This window comes from Oncorhynchus masou, chromosome 29 (assembly GCF_036934945.1).
Source record: "Oncorhynchus masou masou isolate Uvic2021 chromosome 29, UVic_Omas_1.1, whole genome shotgun sequence".
NCBI lineage: Eukaryota > Metazoa > Chordata > Actinopteri > Salmoniformes > Salmonidae > Oncorhynchus > Oncorhynchus masou.
In genome coordinates this window covers 86396732-86421204 of record NC_088240.1, presented here as the reverse complement: position 1 = coordinate 86421204, position 24473 = coordinate 86396732, and the positions used below count along the sequence as shown (strand labels likewise).

At 45.3% G+C, this 24473-nt stretch overlaps 1 protein-coding gene across 1 annotated transcript in view; it reads left to right on the top strand.

Annotated features, from left to right (window-relative positions):
* Positions 1-24473, top strand: part of LOC135520890 (pleckstrin homology domain-containing family G member 4B-like) — a 154173-nt gene that overhangs the window by 19162 nt on the left and 110538 nt on the right. The window contains exon 2 of the mRNA XM_064946717.1: positions 4558-4621. Coding sequence (XP_064802789.1) covers positions 4613-4621 — 9 coding nt within the window. The 5' untranslated portion in view covers positions 4558-4612. The remainder of the gene's footprint in view (positions 1-4557; positions 4622-24473) is intronic.

Genomic DNA, 24473 nt, shown 5'->3' with positions numbered 1-24473 from the left:
TTTCTTAACCGGCTCAAGTTCTGCAGCAGTGTGTTGAGTAGCGTTTTAGGATCATACTTGGCAAGTCATCTGCTCCTGGTGTTTTAAGGCGAGGAGGAGAGGGTGCAGCCTCTGTGTTCTTCTGTCCCGTTGTCAATGTGTGTCTGTGTGGTACTTGGCCTTTGAACACAGCTTGTTTTACACTGTGTCACTGTAATCCAGAGTATTTAATTACAGTGACTCTCAACTCCTTGGTAAATACCTTTTATCTGAAGGTGGACTGTCATGGTGTAATGGGAACAGCCAGGCCACCATACAGCCCTGTCATTAACCCTGTCCTTGATGTCTCAAAATTATTGCAACTTTTCCCAAATTCCCTAAATGTTTTCCAGAAAGACCAGTTAGAGGATTCCAGATGTCCTGCTTATGCCTGTTGATTGTGGTAATCTTCAAATAAATCTTCAAATATTGTGGAAGGCTCCAGAATTTTGCAACCGTAGACTCTGCATTCTAGAAGCCCATCATTGTGCATCACATCACATCGCCGTGGTTACGTTCGATTGCCTGTCTGTCTGTCTGTCTGTCTGTCTGTCTGTCCTTCCGTCCGTCCGTCCGTCTGTCTGTCTGTCTGTCTGTGATTCATTTGTGGTGAATGTTGTCCCGCCCCCGGGTGGTGTGTCTGACATGAGGGATCAGTGACAGGCAGGGCCTTTCATTTCTGTCCCTTCCTCCTCCCTCCTCTTCCTCCTCAGATTAAAGAGTGAATATAGACCAGGTGTATACTAGCAGACCTGCCATTACAGCCCCTCCCTCCCTCCCTCCCTCCCTCCCTCCCTCCCTCCCTCCCTCCCTCCCTCCCTCCCTCCCTCCCTCACTCCCTCACTCCCTCCCTCCCTCCCTCCGTCCTCCTCCCTCTTCCGTCCCTCCTCCCTTCCTCCTCCCTCCCTCCCTCCCCCCTCCCTCCTCCGTCCTCCTTCCTCCTCCCTCCTCTGTCCTCCTCCCTCCTCCCTCCCTCCTCTGTCCTCCTCTGTCCTCCTCCCTCCGCCCTCCTCCGTCCTCCCTCCTCCTCCTCTGTCCTCCTCTGTCCTCCTCCGTCCTCCCTCCTCCTCCTCTGTCCTCCTCTGTCCTCCTCCGTCCTCCCTCCTCCATCCTCTGTCCTCCTCCCTCCGCCCTCCTCCGTCCTCCCTCCTCCTCCTCTGTCCTCCTCTGTCCTCCTCCGTCCTCCCTCCTCCATCCTCTGTCCTCCTCCCCCTCCCTTCTCCCCCCTCCCTCCTCCTCCTCCCCCCTCCCTCCTCCTCCTCTGTCCTCCTCTGTCCTCCTCCGTCCTCCCTCCTCCATCCTCTGTCCTCCTCCCTCCTCCACTTCATCTCACCCTGCCTCTCTAGCTCCATATCTCAGCCCTGTGAAGTAGCACAGATTTGTCAGACAGTGTTTTTGTTGTAGAAAGCAAGTTGTTTTCTCTGGTCTTGACTCACCAGTTTACTTGATGGGTTAAAGAGGGGCTAGTGGTCCACTGTGATGCACTTAACCCAGTTCTAAGCCTACGGCCTCGCTCCTGTCCCGTGAGACCAAGGGTGCATCTAAAATGGGGCCTGATCCCCTATATAGTGCATTACTTTTGACCAGGGCACATAGGACTGCTCCCATAGGGCATTACCATATTCCCTATATATAGTGCACTACTTTTGACCAGGGCACATAGGACTGCTCCCGTAGGGCAGCACCATATCCCCTATGTAGTGCACTACTTTTGACCAGGGCACATAGGACTGCTCCCATAGGGCAGCACCGTATCCCCTATATAGTGCACTACTTTAGACAAGGGCCCATAGGACTGCTCCCATAGGGCAGCACCGTATCCCCTATGTAGTGCACTTCTTTTTGTGCACTGGTCAAAAGTAGTGCACCATGTAGGGTAGAGGATTCCATTTGGGACGCAAACAAACCCAGGGAAGGGGAGCATCTAGAGGGGAAACTGTGTTTTTATTGGTGCAGAGGAGGGGCTCCCACCTCAGTTAGGCCCAGAGAGGAATGCACACCTGGTGGTGTTTGCTGAGTGCTGCTTGTAGTCCATGTGGCAATGCAACCTGACATCTGGTGGATGGAGGGAGGGAGAGAAAGAGAGAGACAGAGAGAGAAGGGGGGAGAGAAAGAGAAACAGAGAGAGAGAGTGTGAGAAAGACAGAGAGAGAGAGAGAGAGAGAGAGAGAGAAGGGGGAGAGAGAAAGAGAGACAGAGAGAGAGAGAGAAGGGGGGAGAAGGGGGGAGAGAAAGAGAAACAGAGAGAGAGAGAGTGAGAAAGACAGAGAGAGAGAAGGGAGAGATAGAAAGAGAGAGAAGGGGGAGAGAGAAAGAGAGACAGAGAGAGAGAGAAGGGGGGAGAAAAAGAGAGAGAAGGGGGGGAGAAAGAGAGAGAGAGAGACAGACAGAGAGAGAATGAGAGAGAGAGAGAGAGAGAGAGAGAGAGAGAGTGGCATTCTCCTCCTGACTGTGTCATCATTGTCTCCAGAGGTATTTACTTTCATGGGTCAGTTGTTTGCCAGCTTTTAGCTTCAGTTATTTTTGTCCTATTGTTGTCTGAGGTTTCTTTCAGTCTTTGATGCTGTGGAAATATTCAGTCCTCTAACACTAACACTGAGATAAGATCAGTCATGTAAGTGGCGTGTGATTTGGCTAAATAGCACTACATAACAATATTAAACATGTGATTTGGCTAAATAGCACTACATATCAATATTAAACATGTGATTTGGCTAAATAGCACTACATATCAATATTAAACATGTGATTTGGCTAAATAGCACTACATATCAATATTAAACATGTGATTTGGCTAAATAGCACTACATAACAATATTAAACATGTGATTTGATTATATATTTCTACAGCTTTCTCCTGTTTGACCCTAATGTGGCATGGCTGGTATCTACAGCTTTCTCCTGTTTGACCCTAATGTGGCATGGCTGGTATCTACAGCTTTCTCCTGTTTGACCCTAATGTGGCATGGCTGGTATCTACAGTTTTCTCCTGTTTGACCCTAATGTGGCATGGCTGGTATCTACAGCTTTCTCCTGTTTGAACCTAATGTGGCATGGCTGGTATCTACAGCTTTCTCCTGTTTGACCCTAATGTGGCATGGCTGGTATCTACAGCTTTCTCCTGTTTGACCCTAATGTGGCATGGCTGGTATCTACAGCTTTCTCCTGTTTGACCCTAATGTGGCATGGCTGGTATCTACAGTTTTCTCCTGTTTGACCCTAATGTGGCATGGCTGGTATCTACAGTTTTCTCCTGTTTGACCCTAATGTGGCATGGCTGGTATCTACAGCTTTCTCCTGTTTGACCCTAATGTGGCATGGCTGGTATCTACAGTTTTCTCCTGTTTGACCCTAATGTGGCATGGCTGGTATCTACAGCTTTCTCCTGTTTGACCCTAATGTGGCATGGCTGGTATCTACAGCTTTCTCCTGTTTGACCCTAATGTGGCATGGCTGGTATCTACAGCTTTCTCCTGTTTGACCCTAATGTGGCATGGCTGGTATCTACAGTTTTCTCCTGTTTGACCCTAATGTGGCATGGCTGGTATCTACAGCTTTCTCCTGTTTGACCCTAATGTGGCATGGCTGGTATCTACAGCTTTCTCCTGTTTGACCCTAATGTGGCATGGCTGGTATCTACAGCTTTCTCCTGTTTGACCCTAATGTGGCATGGCTGGTATCTACAGTTTTTCTCCTGTTTGACCCTAATGTGGCATGGCTGGTATCTACAGCTTTCTCCTGTTTGACCCTAATGTGGCATGGCTGGTATCTACAGTTTTTCTCCTGTTTGTATCTAAATCCACCTGTATCTGACTGTCTGTATTTTCACTACACATGTTAATCACCACAGTATCTTCACTACACATGTTAATCACCACAGTATCTTCACTACACATGTTAATCACCACAGTATATTCACTACACATTTTAATCACCACAGTAGCCTAGTGGTTGGAGTGTTGGACTAGTAACCGGAAGGTTGCGAGTTCAAACCCCCGAGCTGACAAGGTACAAATCTGTCGCTCTGCCCCTGAACAGGCAGTTAACCCACTGTTCCCAGGCCGTCATTGAAAATAAGAATTTGTTCTTAACTGACTTGCCTAGTAAAATTAAAATAAATTCATTCAAGTTGTTTACACATATCCTCCCCTTGGTTACCTTTGCCCTTTTTCAAAAGCAGGTCAGGAGGATGGAGGAGTTTAGCAAACCAACTGTGAATCTCCCCTAGTTCTGGAGGAGCCTGACAGGTCCTGCCTGTTCAGGGGCAGAACGACAGATTTGTATCTTGTCAGCTCGGGGATTCGAACTCGCAACCTTTCGGTTACTAGTCCAACGCTCTAACCACTAGACTACCCTGCCGCCCCTGAATGAAAAGAGACTCTCCTTCTTCATTGGCACGTCATGACGTCTCCAGGGTTGGAATCCATATGAAATGTATAAAGTAGTAAAAAGACATGTAGCTGGTTGTGCTAGACATGTTATAGATATAGTACTATAGTAGGATATTGTTTTTAAATATGTGCATGCTTTCTTCCTCAGAGTAAACAACAACTGATTCAAAGGCGGCGTGGCGGATCTCAAAACTCTTCGGCGAATGACTCAGGTATGATACTCTTGTGCTTCCTCGGGGGGAGGAGGTTATCAATGAGGTGAGGACACCCCTCAGTTCGCTTACTAACTAATTGACACTCTCCTCGACCACTCCACCTCTTATCGGTGTCCGGGTCACGGAGGAGTCGAGGAGAGGACGAGCTTTTGAGAATCTCCCTGGGTCTTTGGGGGCTGGTCCTCTCTGGGTTACAATTTTTCCATTATCCATTTTTATTTCACCTGTCAGGAAAGATAGGGGAGACCGTGTGGCTGAATAGCAGTGTGTTGGATTATAACCCACACGTGCACTAGTACATGTATTCTGGGGGCAGTGGTTTAGACAGCTAGACCACCTCAGGCCACTTGGGTTAGATGGTTAGACAGCTGTCAGCTGAGCACAATAGAGGAAGCCAACCGTGAAACATCTCACCTCCTCCTCGAACTCCTCCTCCCCCTCCTCTTCCTCGTCCTCCAACTCCACCTCCAACTCCTCCTCGTCCTCCAACTCCTCCTCCACTTCCTCCCCCTTTTCCTCCGCCCCCCATCCCCCTCCGCCTCCTCCTCCTTCTCCTTCACCTCCTCCTTCTCCTTCACCACCTCCTGCACCTCCTACTCCATGTGTTGTTTTAGTCTGAGACTTCAAAGCAGAGCAACAGAATAAGGTGAGTGGTAATATTTTTTATGTCTGGCTGATTGAACAGAACTTCTTTTAAATCAGTCAGATTAGTTTGGGCTTTAGTTTGGCTTCAGATAGATTGGTGGTGTTGTTGAGACAAGTCTGTAATGTGGAAGTTATTGTTGAAAGGTTCTCTTGGACGACCTGGTGGTTATGCTTGGTGAGATTGAAAGACTCATTAATTGCTGTTCAAGCGAATGTCGAGGAAGAGTTGTTTTAGGTAAAGGCAGTGAGGACAGTCACTCATGTGTAATTTCTTACCTCTTGTTTAGGCCTATACCCTAAAAAGCCTTTTTTGATTGAGATTCTCCATTGAGCATGCTTTTTAGTCCAAGACAAGACTTAATCTGTGTCTGAGAAGGCCATTCCTCAACAAATGATTGTTGCTCTATCAGTGGTCCAGTAAAGATAAAAGGTTTGTAGTGTTCTGAGAAAAGTCTAGCTAAGAACAGGATATTGTAGTGTGAAGTGTCCTTGTGGTTGTCATCTTATCAAGTGGACAGCTTCCTCTCACTGGAGTGTGATAGAGTCTGACCAAAGCACTGCCATCATAGGACAGGCTGTCTTTAATATTCATTTATTGGTCTTTAGTAGCTACTGACCAGCCTGTCTTCAGAAGCTACTGACCAGCCTATGTCTTCAGTAACTACAGACCAGCCTGGGTCTTGGTCTTCAGTAACTACAGACCAGCCTGGGTCTTGGTCTTCAGTAACTACAGACCAGCCTGGGTTCAGTAACTACAGACCAGCCTGTGTCTTCAGTAACTACAGACCAGCCTGGGTCTTGGTCTTCAGTAACTACAGACCAGCCTGGGTCTTGGTCTTCAGTAACTACAGACCAGCCTGGGTCTTGATATTCAGTAACTACAGACCAGCCTGTGTCTTCAGTAACTACAGACCAGCCTGGGTCTTGGTCTTCAGTAACTACAGACCAGCCTGGGTCTTGGTCTTCAGTAACTACAGACCAGCCTGGGTCTTGATATTCAGTAACTACAGACCAGCCTGGGTTCAGTAACTACAGACCAGCCTGGGTTCAGTAACTACAGACCATCCTGGGTTCAGTAACTACAGACCAGCCTGGGTTCAGTAACTACAGACCAGCCTGGGTTGGGTTCTTCAGTAACTACAGACCAGCCTGGGTCTTGGTCTTCAGTAACTACAGACCAGCCTGGGTCTTGGTCTTCAGTAACTACAGACCAGCCTGGGTCTTGGTCTTCAGTAACTACAGACCAGCCTGGGTCTTGGTATTCAGTAACTACAGACCAGCCTGGGTCTTGGTATACAGTAACTACAGACCAGCCTGTGTCTTCAGTAACTACAGACCAGCCTGGGTCTTGGTCAAAGTAGCACACTATATAGGGCATAGGGTGTGATTTGGAACAGAGCCTGTGAGTGTGATCTGAGGGAGTCAGTCTATGCTGTAACTCCACCTTGCCTCCTCCTGCCACCTGTGCTGCTGCCGCGTGGGGAACACAGTGTCTTTTGTGTTTCCAAAGAGGCCGGAGCTGAGTCGTCCCCACAACAGGGGGTGGAGGTACATGTAGGGGTCACGACAGGTGGCTTCTACACTTCCTGAGGGTGTGTAGTAAAATACATGTGTGTCTGTCTGTCTGTCTGTCTGTCTGTCTGTCTGTCTGTCTGTCTGTCTGTACGTACGTACGTACGTACAAGCTGTTCTAGGAACAGCTGGGGCTAGGCCCCCCCTTACCTCCGGACTGTGTCTGTTCACAGTGCCACCAGAGACAGTCAGTATGTATGTATGTATGTATTAATGTAATGTAATGTAATGTAATGCAATGTAATGTTATGTATGTATGTATGTACAGGCTGTTCTAGGAACAGTTGGGGCTAGGTCCCCCTTACCTCCGGACTGTGTCTGTTCACAGTGCCACCAGAGACAGTCAGTATGTATGTAACAGACTGGGCAGTTTGATATACTCTGTATTGATTGTATGATATTAGTTTCATTGAGAGGTTCTCCCTGATGAGTAAAGACCAAGTAAAAACACCTTTGAATAGTTGAATGTCGACTAAGTTGGTCCTACCGTTTTGCACTCATTATCAACATGTGGTTTCTAAACACTCCAAAGTAGAGGATAGTGTGTGTGTGTGTGTGCTTGTGTGTATAGCTGTGTGTGTGTGTGTGTGTATAGCTGTGTGTGTGTGTTTGTTCATGAGGTTATCAATCTAGTGATCTCGGTGCCCAAAATACATGACACCATGGGTGAGAAAGAGAAGAGGAGAGACCAAACTAGAGTCATGTCTGAGACCGGGGAACAAGTCTCTGAAGAGGAGAGACCAACTAGAGTCATGTCTGAGACCGGGGGAACAAGTCTCTGAAGAGGAGAGACCAACTAGAGTCATGTCTGAGACCGGGGGTAACAAGTCTCTGAAGAGGAGAGACCAACTAGAGTCATGTCTGAGACCGGAGGAACAAGTCTCTGAAGAGGAGAGACCAAACTAGAGTCATGTCTGAGACCGGGGGAACAAGTCTCTGAAGAGGAGAGACCAACTAGAGTCATGTCTGAGACCGGAGGAACAAGTCTCTGAAGAGGAGAGACCAACTAGAGTCATGTCTGAGACCGGGGGAACAAGTCTCTGAAGAGGAGAGACCAACTAGAGTCATGTCTGAGACCGGGGGAACAAGTCTCTGAAGAGGAGAGACCAACTAGAGTCATGTCTGAGACCGGGGGTAACAAGTCTCTGAAGAGGAGAGACCAACTAGAGTCATGTCTGAGACCGGGGGAAGAAGTCTCTGAAGAGGAGAGACCCAACTAGAGTCATGTCTGAGACCAGGGAACAAGTCTCTGAAGAGGAGAGACCAACTAGAGTCATGTCTGAGACCGGGGAACAAGTCTCTGAAGAGGAGAGACCAAACTAGAGTCATGTCTGAGACTGGGGGAAGAAGACTCTGAAGAGGAGAGACCCAACTAGAGTCATGTCTGAGACCAGGGAACAAGTCTCTGAAGAGGAGAGACCAACTAGAGTCATGTCTGAGACTGGGGGAAGAAGTCTCTGAAGAGGAGAGACCAACTAGAGTCATGTCTGAGACCGGGGAACAAGTCTCTGAAGAGGAGAGACCCAACTAGAGTCATGTCTGAGACCGGGGAAACAAGTCTCTGAAGAGGAGAGACCAACTAGAGTCATGTCTGAGACCGGGGGAACAAGTCTCTGAAGAGGAGAGACCAACTAGAGTCATGTCTGAGACCGGAGGAACAAGTCTCTGAAGAGGAGAGACCAAACTAGAGTCATGTCTGAGACCGGGGGAAGAAGTCTCTGAAGAGGAGAGACCAACTAGAGTCATGTCTGAGACCGGGGGAACAAGTCTCTGAAGAGGAGAGACCAACTAGAGTCATGTCTGAGACCGGGGGAACAAGTCTCTGAAGAGGAGAGACCCAACTAGAGTCATGTCTGAGACTGGGGGAACAAGTCTCTGAAGAGGAGAGACCAACTAGAGTCATGTCTGAGACCGGGAACAAGTCTCTGAAGAGGAGAGACCAACTAGAGTCATGTCTGAGACTGGGGGAACAAGTCTCTGAAGAGGAGAGACCAACTAGAGTCATGTCTGAGACTGGGGTAAGAAGTCTCTGAAGAGGAGAGACCCAACTAGAGTCATGTCTGAGACCGGGGGAACAAGTCTCTGAAGAGGAGAGACCCAACTAGAGTCATGTCTGAGACCGGGGGAACAAGTCTCTGAAGAGGAGAGACCAACTAGAGTCATGTCTGAGACCGGGGGAACAAGTCTCTGAAGAGGAGAGACCAACTAGAGTCATGTCTGAGACCGGGGAACAAGTCTCTGAAGAGGAGAGACCAACTAGAGTCATGTCTGAGACCGGGGAACAAGTCTCTGAAGAGGAGAGACCAACTAGAGTCATGTCTGAGACCGGGGGAACAAGTCTCTGAAGAGGAGAGACCAACTAGAGTCATGTCTGAGACCGGGGAACAAGTCTCTGAAGAGGAGAGACCAACTAGAGTCATGTCTGAGACCGGGGAACAAGTCTCTGAAGAGGAGAGACCAACTAGAGTCATGTCTGAGACCGGGGAACAAGTCTCTGAAGAGGAGAGACCAACTAGAGTCATGTCTGAGACCGGGGGAACAAGTCTCTGAAGAGGAGAGACCAACTAGAGTCATGTCTGAGACCGGGGAACAAGTCTCTGAAGAGGAGAGACCAACTAGAGTCATGTCTGAGACTGGGGGAACAAGTCTCTGAAGAGGAGAGACCAACTAGAGTCATGTCTGAGACCGGGGAACAAGTCTCTGAAGAGGAGAGACCAACTAGAGTCATGTCTGAGACCGGGGTAACAAGTCTCTGAAGAGGAGAGACCAACTAGAGTCATGTCTGAGACCGGGGAACAAGTCTCTGAAGAGGAGAGACCCAACTAGAGTCATGTCTGAGACCGGGGGAACAAGTCTCTGAAGAGGAGAGACCCAACTAGAGTCATGTCTGAGACCGGGGGAACAAGTCTCTGAAGAGGAGAGACCCAACTAGAGTCATGTCTGAGACCGGGGGAACAAGTCTCTGAAGAGGAGAGACCAACTAGAGTCATGTCTGAGACCGGGGGAACAAGTCTCTGTCTTCCTCCTAAATTGCACCCTATTCCCTTTCTACTGCACTCATTTGGACCAGGGCCCAGAGGTCAACAGTCTGGTCAACACTACTGCACTATTTATAGGGAATAGGGTGCTGTTTGGGATGTCGTCCTTGACTTCTTCTGCTGTATCTTATCAGACTGCTGGGTTAGATGTGCAACTCTCCCACTAATGTGTAGCTGACTCCCAGGCTCCCTGGTGGGGGATGGAAGGGATAGGAGGGGTAGCAGGAAGGCCAGAGGGGGAAGGAGGGAGGCGAGAGGGGGTAGGAGGGAGGCAAGAGGGTTAGGAGGGGTTAGCAGGAAGGCCAGAGGGGGAAGGAGGGAGGCAAGAGGGTTAGGAGGGGTTAGGAGGGAGGGTAGAGGGGGTAGGAGCGAGGTAAGAGGGTTAGGAGGGAGGGTCGAGGAGATAGGAGGGAGGGGGCAGGAGGGAGGGTAGAGGGGGTAGGAGGGAGGGTAGAGGGGGTAAGAGGGAGGGTAGAGGAGATAGGAGGGAGGGAGGGGGTAGGAGGGAGGGTAGAGGAGAGGGAGAGAGGGGGTAGGAGGAAGGGTAGATGAGGAAGGAGGGAGGGTAGAGGAGAGGGAGGGAGGGGGTAGGTGGAAGGATAGAGGAGAAAGGAGGGAGGGTAGAGGAGAGGGAGGGAGGGGGTAGGAGGAAGGGTAGATGAGGAAGGAGGGAGGGTAGAGGAGAGGGAGGGAGGGGGTAGGAGGAAGGGTAGATGAGGAAGGAGGGAGGGTAGATGAGGAAGGAGGGAGGGAGGGGGTAGGAGGAAGGGTAGATGAGGAAGGAGGGAGGGTAGATGAGGAAGGAGGGAGGGTAGATGAGGAAGGAGGGAGGGTAGATGAGGAAGGAGGGAGGGTAGATGGGGCAGAAGTCAAGACGCCAGAGGAGTCCTATGTTGTGTTGTGTGTTCTCAAGGCTATGAGAGAGAGAGAGAGAGAGAGAGAGAGAGAGAGAGAGAGAGAGAGAGAGAGAGAGAGAGAGAGAGAGAGAGAGAGAGAGAGAGAGAGAGAGAGAGAGACGGAGAGAGACGGAGAGAGAGAGAGATAGAGAGAGACGGAGAGAGAGAGAGAGAGAGTCTCTGCTCTGTACACTGCAGACACTGCAGCCTACCGCTGCCGTAAGGATCTGTTATTCAAGACTTGACCTGTAAGTAGAAGCAAGTTATTACTCTTGTTTTGTTGTATACTAGTGTATATTTGCTGTTGATTTCATCATGCCTACAGTACGTTGAATTATACAAAGGTGGCTTTATGGTTTTAGACTGATTCCTGGAAACTGGTGAGTATATTATGGTGTGTTGTGGCTGTACCAGGAAGCTTTTGTAGCGTGTGATGTATGGTGTTCATACACATTTAGTCAGAGAGAGTCTCTCCTCTACTCTCTCCTCCTGTGTTATTTGAGTGGAGAAGCAGAATGTGTTGAGACGCTGTTAAGACAAAGGGTCTGTTCTGGGTTTCTTCAGCTGTTGGCTTCAAATCCCACTGTCTACTGGCAACAATGACTCTCTTATGGTTCTGGACCGGGAGATCTGCTCCTGTGTCCTCTGACTGAGGAGTTCACACTACTGACATCGAACTCATTTCTCCACTTCTGGTGGTCTGGGGAGATTTTCATGGTCACTGTGTTTTTCCTTCTGCTTTGTTTGCACTGTGGGGTCCAGGCAGGGTCTCTGTAAAGTCTGTGTGACAATGGCAGTTGGGTGGCCCGGCCGGGTGGCTCACTGTGCGGCTAATAACTGAGGTGGGACCAAGGTGTCACATTCCACAGCTGTGTGTGTGTGTGTGTGTGTGTGTGTGTGTGTGTGTGTGTGTGTGTGTGTGTGTGTGTGTGTGTGTGTGTGTGTGTCGTGGCTAAACAGCGGTGGTCTGGCCACTTCACCGCTAACTGACCCTAGAACACTTCCATGGGCCTATGAAGTAATGCAGTAGTGGTGTGTGTGTGTGTGTGTGTGTGTGTGTGTGTGTGTGTGTGTGTGTGTGTGTGTGTGTGTGTGTGTGTGTGTGTGTGTGTGTGTGTGTGTGTGTGTGTGTGTGTGTGTGTGTGTGTAGACCACTTGTAATTTACTGGAAAATAGAAAAATAAACATTTAGCTACCAACGTACCTTCCTCTACTGTATAAATGTCTCTGTCTGATGTCCCCACCAGTGTTGTCTTCCTCTACTGTATAAATGTCTCTGTCTGTTGTCTCCACCAGTGTTGTCTTCCTCTACTGTATAAATGTCTCTGTCTGTTGTCTCCACCAGTGTTGTCTTCCTCTACTGTATAAATGTCTCTGTCTGTTGTCTCCACCAGTGTTGTCTTCCTCTACTGTATAAATGTCTCTGTCTGTTGTCTCCACCAGTGTTGTCTTCCTCTACTGTATAAATGTCTCTGTCTGTTGTCTCCACCAGTGTTGTCTTCCTCTACTGTATAAATGTCTCTGTCAGATGTCTCCACCAGTGTTGTCTTCCTCTACTGTATAAATGTCTCTGTCTGATGTCCCCACCAGTGTTGTCTTCCTCTACTGTATAAATGTCTCTGTCAGATGTCCCCACCAGTGTTGTCTTCCTCTACTGTATAAATGTCTCTGTCAGATGTCTCCACCAGTGTTGTCTTCCTCTAATGTATAAATGTCTCTGTCAGATGTCCCCACCAGTGTTGTCTTCCTCTACTGTATACATGTCTCTGTCTGATGTCTCCACCAGTGTTGTCTACCTCTACTGTATAAATGTCTCTGTCTGATGTCTCCACCAGTGTTGTCTCCACCAGTGTTGTCTTCCTCTACTGTATAAATGTCTCTGTCTGATGTCCCCACCAGTGTTGTCTTCCTCTACTGTATAAATGTCTCTGTCTGATGTCCCCACCAGTGTTGTCTTCCTCTACTGTATAAATGTCTCTGTCAGATGTCTCCACCAGTGTTGTCTTCCTCTACTGTATAAATGTCTCTGTCTGATGTCTCTACCAGTGTTGTCTTTCTCTACTGTATAAATGTCTCTGTCTGTTGTCCCCACCAGTGTTGTCTTCCTCTACTGTATAAATGTCTCTGTCAGATGTCCCCACCAGTGTTGTCTTCCTCTACTGTATAAATGTCTCTGTCTGATGTCTCCACCAGTGTTGTCTCCACCAGTGTTGTCTTCCTCTACTGTATAAATGTCTCTGTCAGATGTCTCCACCAGTGTTGTCTTCCTCTACTGTATAAATGTCTCTGTCAGATGTCCCCACCAGTGTTGTCTTCCTCTACTGTATAAATGTCTCTGTCTGATGTCTCTACCAGTGTTGTCTTCCTCTACTGTATAAATGTCTCTGTCTGATGTCCCCACCAGTGTTGTCTTCCTCTACTGTATAAATGTCTCTGTCAGATGTCCCCACCAGTGTTGTCTTCCTCTACTGTATAAATGTCTCTGTCTGATGTCTCCACCAGTGTTGTCTCCACCAGTGTTGTCTTCCTCTACTGTATAAATGTCTCTGTCTGTTGTCTCCACCAGTGTTGTCTTCCTCTACTGTATAAATGTCTCTGTCTGTTGTCTCCACCAGTGTTGTCTTCCTCTACTGTATAAATGTCTCTGTCAGATGTCTCCACCAGTGTTGTCTTCCTCTACTGTATAAATGTCTCTGTCTGATGTCCCCACTAGTGTTGTCTTCCTCTACTGTATAAATGTCTCTGTCAGATGTCCCCACCAGTGTTGTCTTCCTCTACTGTATAAATGTCTCTGTCAGATGTCTCCACCAGTGTTGTCTTCCTCTAATGTATAAATGTCTCTGTCAGATGTCCCCACCAGTGTTGTCTTCCTCTACTGTATAAATGTCTCTGTCTGATGTCTCCACCAGTGTTGTCTACCTCTACTGTATAAATGTCTCTGTCAGATGTCCCCACCAGTGTTGTCTTCCTCTACTGTATAAATGTCTCTGTCAGATGTCTCCACCAGTGTTGTCTTCCTCTACTGTATAAATGTTTCTGTCTGATGTCTCCACCAGTGTTGTCTCCACCAGTGTTGTCTTCCTCTACTGTATAAATGTCTCTGTCAGATGTCTCCACCAGTGTTGTCTTCCTCTACTGTATAAATGTCTCTGTCAGATGTCCCCACCAGTGTTGTCTTCCTCTACTGTATAAATGTCTCTGTCTGATGTCTCCACCAGTGTTGTCTTCCTCTACTGTATAAATGTCTCTGTCTGTTGTCTCCACCAGTGTTGTCTTCCTCTACTGTATAAATGTCTCTGTCAGATGTCCCCACCAGTGTTGTCTTCCTCTACTGTATAAATGTCTCTGTCAGATGTCTCCACCAGTGTTGTCTTCCTCTACTGTATAAATGTCTCTGTCAGATGTCCCCACCAGTGTTGTCTTCCTCTACTGTATAAATGTCTCTGTCTGATGTCTCCACCAGTGTTGTCTCCACCAGTGTTGTCTTCCTCTACTGTATAAATGTCTCTGTCAGATGTCCCCACCAGTGTTGTCTTCCTCTACTGTATAAATGTCTCTGTCTGATGTCCCCACCAGTGTTGTCTTCCTCTACTGTATAAATGTCTCTGTCAGATGTCCCCACCAGTGTTGTCTTCCTCTACTGTATAAATGTCTCTGTCAGATGTCCCCACCAGTGTTGTCTTCCTCTACTGTATAAATGTCTCTGTCAGATGTCTCCACCAGTGTTGTCTTCCTCTACTGTATAAATGTCTCTGTCAGATGTCCCCACCAGTGTTGTCTTCCTCTACTGTATAAATGTCTCTGTCTGATTTCCCCACCAGTGTTGTCTTCCTCTACTGTATAAATGTCTCTGTCTGATGTCCCCACCAGTGTTGTCTTCCTCTACTGTATAAATGTCTCTGTCAGATGTCCCCACCAGTGTTGTCTTCCTCTACTGTATAAATGTCTCTGTCTGATGTCCCCACCAGTGTTGTCTTCCTCTACTGTATAAATGTCTCTGTCAGATGTCCCCACCAGTGTTGTCTTCCTCTACTGTATAAATGTCTCTGTCAGATGTCCCCACCAGTGTTGTCTTCCTCTACTGTATAAATGTCTCTGTCAGATGTCCCCACCAGTGTTGTCTTCCTCTACTGTATAAATGTCTCTGTCTGATTTCCCCACCAGTGTTGTGTTCCTCTACTGTATAAATGTCTCTGTCAGATGTCTCCACCAGTGTTGTCTTCCTCTACTGTATAAATGTCTCTGTCTGATTTCCCCACCAGTGTTGTCTTCCTCTACTGTATAAATGTCTCTGTCAGATGTCCCCACCAGTGTTGTCTTCCTCTACTGTATAAATGTCTCTGTCAGATGTCTCCACCAGTGTTGTCTTCCTCTACTGTATAAATGTCTCTGTCAGATGTCTCCACCAGTGTTGTCTTCCTCTACTGTATAAATGTCTCTGTCAGATGTCTCCACCAGTGTTGTCTTCCTCTACTGTATAAATGTCTCTGTCAGATGTCTCCACCAGTGTTGTCTTCCTCTACTGTATAAATGTCTCTGTCAGATTTCCCCACCAGTGTTGTCTTCCTCTACTGTATAAATGTCTCTGTCAGATGTCCCCACCAGTGTTGTCTTCCTCTACTGTATAAATGTCTCTGTCAGATGTCTCCACCAGTGTTGTCTTCCTCTACTGTATAAATGTCTCTGTCTGATTTCCCCACCAGTGTTGTCTTCCTCTACTGTATAAATGTCTCTGTCAGATGTCCCCACCAGTGTTGTCTTCCTCTACTGTATAAATGTCTCTGTCAGATGTCTCCACCAGTGTTGTCTTCCTCTACTGTATAAATGTCTCTGTCAGATGTCTCCACCAGTGTTGTCTTCCTCTACTGTATAAATGTCTCTGTCTGATTTCCCCACCAGTGTTGTCTTCCTCTACTGTATAAATGTCTCTGTCTGATGTCTCCACCAGTGTTGTCTTCCTCTACTGTATAAATGTCTCTGTCTGATTTCCCCACCAGTGTTGTCTTCCTCTACTGTATAAATGTCTCTGTCAGATGTCTCCACCAGTGTTGTCTTCCTCTACTGTATAAATGTCTCTGTCTGATGTCTCCACCAGTGTTGTCTTTCTCTACTGTATAAATGTCTCTGTCTGTTGTCTCCACCAGTGTTGTCTTCCTCTACTGTATAAATGTATCTGTCAGATGTCCCCACCAGTGTTGTCTTCCTCTACTGTATAAATGTCTCTGTCTGATGTCTCCACCAGTGTTGTCTTCCTCTACTGTATAAATGTCTCTGTCTGATTTCCCCACCAGTGTTGTCTTCCTCTACTGTATAAATGTCTCTGTCAGATGTTTTCCTCAGTAGGCTGCAGTTAACTTCAGTTATGGTGAAGATGATGATGATGATGATCAGGCTTAAGTCTTAAATGGCACCTTATTCCCTATCGAGTGCACTACTTTTGACCAGGACCCATATGGTAAATGTAGTGCTCTTACATAGGGAATAGGGTGCCATTTGGTGGGATGTACCCCAGGCTATGTCTCTCTTGTCATCTGTGTAATTTGTCCCCAAGATAACTATCAGATCCTCTGTCCCCCCCCCCCCCCACGGGACGGCACTATCTGCTGTTTCCCATCTCACAAATACTGTTTACCAGAAGGAGACGGTGTAAATTAGGTTTATTTTGAGCAGAACTTTGAAATGTTTGACGGGAACTTCTAATGTTTGTCTTGTACAGGGCATTCGGAACGTATTCAGACCCCTTCCCTTGTTCCACATGTTATTACGTTACAGCCTTGTTCTACAATGGATTACATTCATTGTTGTCCTCATCAATCTACACAGAATATCCCATCATGTCAAAGCGAAAACAGGTTTTTAGAAATGTTTGCTTATTTATTAAAAGTAAGAAACAGAAATACATTATTTACATCAGTGTTCAGACCCTTTGCTATGCGACTCGAAATTGAGCTCAGGAGCATCCTGTTTCCATTGATCAGCCTTGAGATGTTTCTACAGCTGTGGTAAATTCAATTAATTGGACATGATTTGGAAAGGCTCACACCTTGCTATTTAAGGTCCCAACAGCTGATTGTGCATGTCAGAGCAAAAAGCAAGCCATGAGGTTGAAGGATTTGTCCGTAGAGCTCCGAGACAGGATTGTGTCGAGGCACAAATCTGGGGAAGGATACCAAAAATGTTCTGCAGCATTGAAGATCCCCAAGAACACAGTGGCCTCCATCATTCTTAACCCTTGTGCTTTGCTGGGAAAAAATGATGTCCATTGTGGTATGTGTCAGTTGACCCACACCGCTTAAACACTCAACACAGTCAAAGAATCAATTAGAAACAGCCAAAACTTTATTTTGTCTTGTCAAACATTTCAGAAAGATGAAATACAAAAACATATGATTTAAAAACTCTAAAACTAAATTTATAGAACTATTTGTTAAACATATTTCCTTCTCACAAACAAGCATTTTCTGTTTCCCCAAGTAGGCATTTTTCTTGTATTTCCTAGTAACAGTAAGACTTAGGTGTGAGTTGATCCTATTGGTCAAAATGATTCCTTCAGTGTTTCCCTCAAATCAAATCAAATCAAATCAAATGTATTTATATCGCACTTCGTACATCAGCTGATATCTCAAAGTGCTGTACAGAAACCCAGCCTAAAACACCAAACAGCAAGCAATGCAGGTGTAGAAGCACGGTGGTTAGGAAAAACTCCCTAGAAAGGCCAAAACCTAGGAAGAAACCTAGAGAGGATCCAGGCTATGTGGGGTGGCCAGTCCTCTTCTGGCTGTGCCGGGTAGAGATTATAACAGAACATGGCCAAGATGTTCAAATGTTCATAAATGACCAGCATGGTCGAATAATAATAAGGCAGAACAGTTGAAACTGGTGCAGCAGCACGGCCAGGTGGACTGGGGACAGCAAGTTGTCATCATGTCAGGTAGTCCTGGGGCATGGTCCTAGGGCTCAGGTCCTCTGAGAGAGAGAAGGAGAGAATTAGAGAACGCACACTTAGATTCACACAGGACACCGAATTGGACAGGAGAAGTACTCCAGATATAACAAACTGACCCCAGCCCCCGACACATAAACTACTTTAGCATAAATACTGGAGACTGAGACAGGAGGGGTCACATGTCACCTCCACATGTTGAACACAATGTACATGTGTTCTTTCTGCAGATGTATTTATTACATTCTACACAAGTGGTGCTGCTTTTACTGTCTTGGCGAGGGGGGCAGAGAAGGTCATGTCGGCCCTGGAACCATTTTGAGTACATTGAAATCTGACAGTCTACCTTGACTTTGTTGTGGTGACGGTGACCATTCCACATTACCACCTTTAGACTGCATTGTCCTTTCTACTCTGGGTGATGGTTGTTGCATGCTCTCTGGTATGGTCGACTCCTCCAAATCCTCTTCACCAAAGAACAATTCATCATCAGCATTGTCCTCTATCTCTGAAATATCCTCTGTCCCCGAAACCTCTTCTTCTATTTCACTGTCACAGTCCAGAATTTGTGACAAGGCTGAAAATGCTGAATGAATACTGAAAATATTTTAGAGCTCATTATGAATGTCTGTGTCAGAGATCTGCTGATCTCACACTGAGAAAGAGAAGCTTGAGGAAACTCCTTTTCACCCCAACAGAATTATAAAAATGCAACCAGAACCAGTCAAAACAATATACATCATATACACTTGTTTATTTTGAACCTGTGCAAATATCTATACACATGAAAGCCCCCGGGTCAGAATGACCCACAACATCATGTTTGTCTACAAAATCTACACAGACATTCCACAACACATCAGTGTGTCCACATTTTGAATTTAGGTTCATGACCCTAAATGAGGAAAAGTAATTTCATTTCATGGAGAAGAAGAGAGGTTAACGAGCATTTTAGATAACTCAAAAGTGGAAATGGCGTAATAGCCAGGTTAAATGGAAGACGTTTGGAAGACTGTTTCTAGACCTGGTCACCTTGCCAAACTGAGCAATCAGGGGAGAAGGGCCTTGGTCAGTGAGGTGGCCAAGAACCCGATGGTCACAGACAGACAGTTCTTCTGTGGAGACGGGAGAACCTTCCAGAAGGACAACCATCTCTGCAGCACTCCACCAATCAGGCCTTTATGGTAGAGTGGCCAGACAAAAGCCACTCCTCAGTAAAAGGCACATGACAGCTCACTTGGAGTGTGCCAAAGGCACCCAAAGGACTGTCAGACCATGAGAAACAAGATCCTCTGGTCTGATGAAACCAACATTGAACTCTTTGGCCTAAATGCCAAGTATCACGTCTGGAGGAAACCTAGCACCATCCCTACGGGGAAGCATGGTGGTGGCAGCATAATGCTGTGGGGATGTTTTTCAGCGGCAGGGACTGGGAGACTAGTCAGGTTCGAGGGAAAGATTAACAAGGAAATTACAGAGAGACCCTGAAAACCTGCTCCAGAGCGCTCAGGACCTCAGACTGGCGTGAAGGTTCACCTTCCAACTGGACAATGACCTTAAGCACACAGCCAAGACAACGCAGGAGTGGCTTCAGGACGAGTCTCTGAACGTCCTTGAGTGGCCCAGCCAGAGCCCGGACTTGAACCCGATCGAGCATCTCTGGAAAGACCTGAACATTTCTGTGCAGCGACGCTCCCCATCCAACCTGGCAGAGCTTGAGAGCATTTGCAAAGAAGAATGGGAGAAACTCCCCAAATACAGGTGTGCCAAGCTTGTAACGTCATACCCAAGAAGACTCAAGGCTGTAATCGCTGCCGAAGGTGCTTCAACAATGTCACACCCTGACCATAGTTTGCTTTGTATGTTTCTATGTTTTGTTTGGTCAGGGTGTGATCTGAGTGGGCATTCTATGTTGTGTGTCTAGTTTGTATGTTTCTGTGTTTGGCCTGATATGGTTCTCAATCAGAAGCAGGTGTTAGTCATTGTCTCTGATTGGGAACCATATTTAGGTAGCCTGTTTGGTGTTGGGTTTTGTGGGTGATTGTTCCTTGTTCCTGTGTTAGTTTGCACCAGTTTAGGCTGTTTCGGTTTTCACGTTACGTTTATTGTTTTTGTATCGATCTTGTTTCATCTTCATTAAAGATGTATCTAAATCACCACGCCGCATTTTGGTCCAACTCTCCTTCACACCAAGAAAACCGTGACAAACAAAGTACTGAGTAAACGGTCTGAATACTTATGTAAATGTAATATTTCTGTTTTATATTTTTGATACATTTACAAAAATCACTAAAAACCTGTTTTTGTTTCGTTATTTTTTTTATGGGTTATTGTGCGTAGATTGATGAGGGGGGAAAAAAATTAATGAATGTTTTTGGAAGCACTGTAGGACAACTACACCTGTACACACAGCAGCACTTCTATATTTCTCAGAGTCTCTACTGGAAGAAACACAAACTGATTCTCAGAGTCTCTACTGGAAGAAACACAAACTGATTCTCAGAGTCTCTACTGGAAGAAACACAAACTGATTCTCAGAGTCTCTGCTGGAAGAAACACAAACCGATTCTCAGAGTCTCTGCTGGAAGAAACACAAACCGATTCCCAGAGTCTCTGCTGGATGAAACACAAACTGATTCTCAGAGTCTCTGCTGGATGAAACACAAACTGATTCTCAGAGTCTCTGCTGGATGAAACACAAACTGATTCTCAGAGTCTCTGGTGGAAGAAACACAAACTGATTCTCAGAGTCTCTACTGGATGAAACACAAACTGATTCTCAGAGTCTCTACTGGAAGAAACACAAACTGATTCTCAGAGTCTCTACTGGAAGAAACACAAACTGATTCTCAGAGTCTCTGCTGGATGAAACACAAACCGATTCCCAGAGTCTCTGCTGGATGAAACACAAACTGATTCTCAGAGTCTCTGCTGGATGAAACACAAACTGATTCTCAGAGTCTCTGCTGGATGAAACACAAACTGATTCTCAGAGTCTCTGGTGGAAGAAACACAAACTGATTCTCAGAGTCTCTACTGGATGAAACACAAACTGATTCTCAGAGTCTCTACTGGAAGAAACACAAACTGATTCTCAGAGTCTCTACTGGAAGAAACACAAACTGATTCTCAGAGTCTCTGCTGGATGAAACACAAACTGATTCTCAGAGTCTCTACTGGAAGAAACACAAACCGATTCTCCAAAAATATACAACTGATGTTATGTTCTTTCATACCCTTTTATATCAAAAGTTTAAAGATTTAGGATAACAAGATAACGGCAATACTGATTTCTATCTATCATTTATTTATTGAGGAGATCACATCAAGATTAGCAAATATATTCTCCCAATGAGACCTGAGTATATTATGAAAGCAATAAAATATATTATCTGTGTGTTTATGATGGATGTTCACTGTTTGACCTAGTGAATTCAAAGACAAGCTCTTAAATCAAACGTAGCCTTTAAATATAGACAGAGTCTGTGTCCTCATTTCCCTTTATAGCTCACTACTCTGGTAGAGCCCTGGTCAAATGTAGCTCACTATGTAGGGAATAGAGTACAATTTGGAACTCAGAGCTTCCCCTAGTGGCCAGAGGAGAGGAGAGACCAGTGACCACACACACTCCTGGGACTCAGTGGCTTCCCCTAGTGGCCAGAGGATAGGAGAGACCAGTGACCAGGGGGTGAGATAGGGGGAGGAGGGGGTGAGATAAGGGGACGGGGGGAGGAGGGGGTGAGATAGGGAGGATGCAGTTTGTTATTATGTGCTCAAAATAAGTATGTGATGGAAAAAAGGGGACTGGGGCGGAGAGTAGTGATTGAGTTCATAATGGTTTTCCGTTGTGGAGATAACAGCAGTATGGTGAATATATGTTATTGTTTTCCGTTGTGGAGATAACAGCAGTATGGTGAATATATGTTATTGTTTTCCGTTGTGGAGATAACAGCAGTATGGTGAATATATGTTATTGTTTTCCGTTGTGGAGATAACAGCAGTATGGTGAATATATGTTATTGTTTTCCTTTGTGGAGATAACAGCAGTATGGTGAATATATGTTATTGTTTTCCGTTGTGGAGATAACAGCAGTATGGTGAATATATGTTATTGTTTTCCGTTGTGGAGATAACAGCAGTATGGTGAACATATGTTATGGTTTTCCGTTGTGGAGATAACAGCAGTATGGTGAACATATGTTATTGTTTTCCGTTGTGGAGATAACAGCAGTATGGTGAATATATGTTATTGTTTTCCGTTGTGGAGATAACAGCAGTATGGTGAACATATGTTATTGTTTTCCGTTGTGGAGATAACAGCAGTATGGTGAATATATGTTATTGTTTTCCGTTGTGGAGATAACAGCAGTATGGTGAATATATGTTATTGTTTTCCGTTGTGGAGATAACAGCAGTATGGTGAATATATGTTATTGTTTTCCGTTGTGGAGATAACAGCAGTATGGTGAATATATGTTATTGTTTTCCGTTGTGGAGATAACAGCAGTATGGTGAATATATGTTATTGTTTTCCGTTGTGGAGAATAACAGCAGTATGGTGAATATATGTTATTGTTTTCCTTTGTGGAGATAACAGCAGTATGGTGAATATATGTTATTGTTTTCCGTTGTGGAGATAACAGCAGTATGGTGAATATATGTTATTGTTTTCCGTTGTGGAGATAACAGCAGTATGGTGAACATATGTTATGGTTTTCCGTTGTGGAGATAACAGCAGTATGGTGAACATATGTTATTGTTTTCCGTTGTGGAGATAACAGCAGTATGGTGAATATATGTTATTGTTTTCCATTGTGGAGATAACAGCAGTATGGTGAACATATGTTATGGTTTTCCGTTGTGGAGATAACAGCAGTATGGTGAATATATGTTATTGTTTTCCGTTGTGGAGATAACAGCAGTATGGTGAATATGTGTTATTGTTTTCCTTTGTGGAGATAACAGCAGTATGGTGAACATATGTTATTGTTTTCCGTTGTGGAGATAACAGCAGTATGGTGAATATATGTTATTGTTTTCCGTTGTGGAGATAACAGCAGTATGGTGAATATATGTTATTGTTTTCCTTTGTGGAGATAACAGCAGTATGGTGAATATATGTTATTGTTTTCCGTTGTGGAGATAACAGCAGTATGGTGAATATATGTTATTGTTTTCCGTTGTGGAGATAACAGCAGTATGGTGAACATATGTTATGGTTTTCCGTTGTGGAGATAACAGCAGTATGGTGAACATATGTTATTGTTTTCCGTTGTGGAGATAACAGCAGTATGGTGAATATATGTTATTGTTTTCCGTTGTGGAGATAACAGCAGTATGGTGAACATATGTTATGGTTTTCCGTTGTGGAGATAACAGCAGTATGGTGAATATATGTTATTGTTTTCCGTTGTGGAGATAACAGCAGTATGGTGAATATATGTTATTGTTTTCCGTTGTGGAGATAACAGCAGTATGGTGAATATATGTTATTGTTTTCCGTTGTGGAGATAACAGCAGTATGGTGAATATATGTTATTGTTTTCCGTTGTGGAGATAGCAGCAGTATGGTGAATATATTTTATTGTTTTCCTTTGTGGAGATAACAGCAGTATGGTGAATATATGTTATTGTTTTCCGTTGTGGAGATAACAGCAGTATGGTGAATATATTTTATTGTTTTCCGTTGTGGAGATAACAGCAGTATGGTGAATATATGTTATTGTTTTCCGTTGTGGAGATAACAGCAGTATGGTGAATATATGTTATTGTTTTCCGTTGTGGAGATAACAGCAGTATGGTGAATATATGTTATTGTTTTCCGTTGTGGAGATAACAGCAGTATGGTGAATATATGTTATTGTTTTCCGTTGTGGAGATAACAGCAGTATGGTGAATATATGTTATTGTTTTCCGTTGTGGAGATAACAGCAGTATGGTGAATATATTTTATTGTTTTCCATTGTGGAGATAACAGCAGTATGGTGAACATATGTTATTGTTTTCCGTTGTGGAGATAACAGCAGTATGGTGAATATATGTTATTGTTTTCCGTTGTGGAGATAACAGCAGTATGGTGAACATATGTTATTGTTTTCCGTTGTGGAGATAACAGCAGTATGGTGAATATATGTTATTGTTTTCCGTTGTGGAGATAACAGCAGTATGGTGAATATATGTTATTGTTTTCCGTTGTGGAGATAACAGCAGTATGGTGAATATATGTTATTGTTTTCCGTTGTGGAGATAACAGCAGTATGGTGAATATATGTTATTGTTTTCCGTTGTGGAGATAACAGCAGTATGGTGAATATATGTTATTGTTTTCCGTTGTGGAGATAACAGCAGTATGGTGAACATATGTTATTGTTTTCCGTTGTGGAGATAACAGCAGTATGGTGAACATATGTTATTGTTTTCCGTTGTGGAGATAAAAGCAGTATGGTGAATATATGTTATTGTTTTCCGTTGTGGAGATAACAGCAGTATGGTGAATATATGTTATTGTTTTCCGTTGTGGAGATAGCAGCAGTATGGTGAATATATGTTATTGTTTTCCGTTGTGGCGATAGCAGCAGTATGGTGAACATATGTAATTGTTAGTTGGAGGAGACTTAAGTTAATGGTTGAAGTTAATTTAACAGTGGACAAGGACAGACTGTGTTGTCTGCTGTGGGTCGTGGTTCGTGCTGTCTAATGTAGTCTGAGGAGACTCCTCACTACTCCAAATATGATGACCCGTCTCCACTAACCTC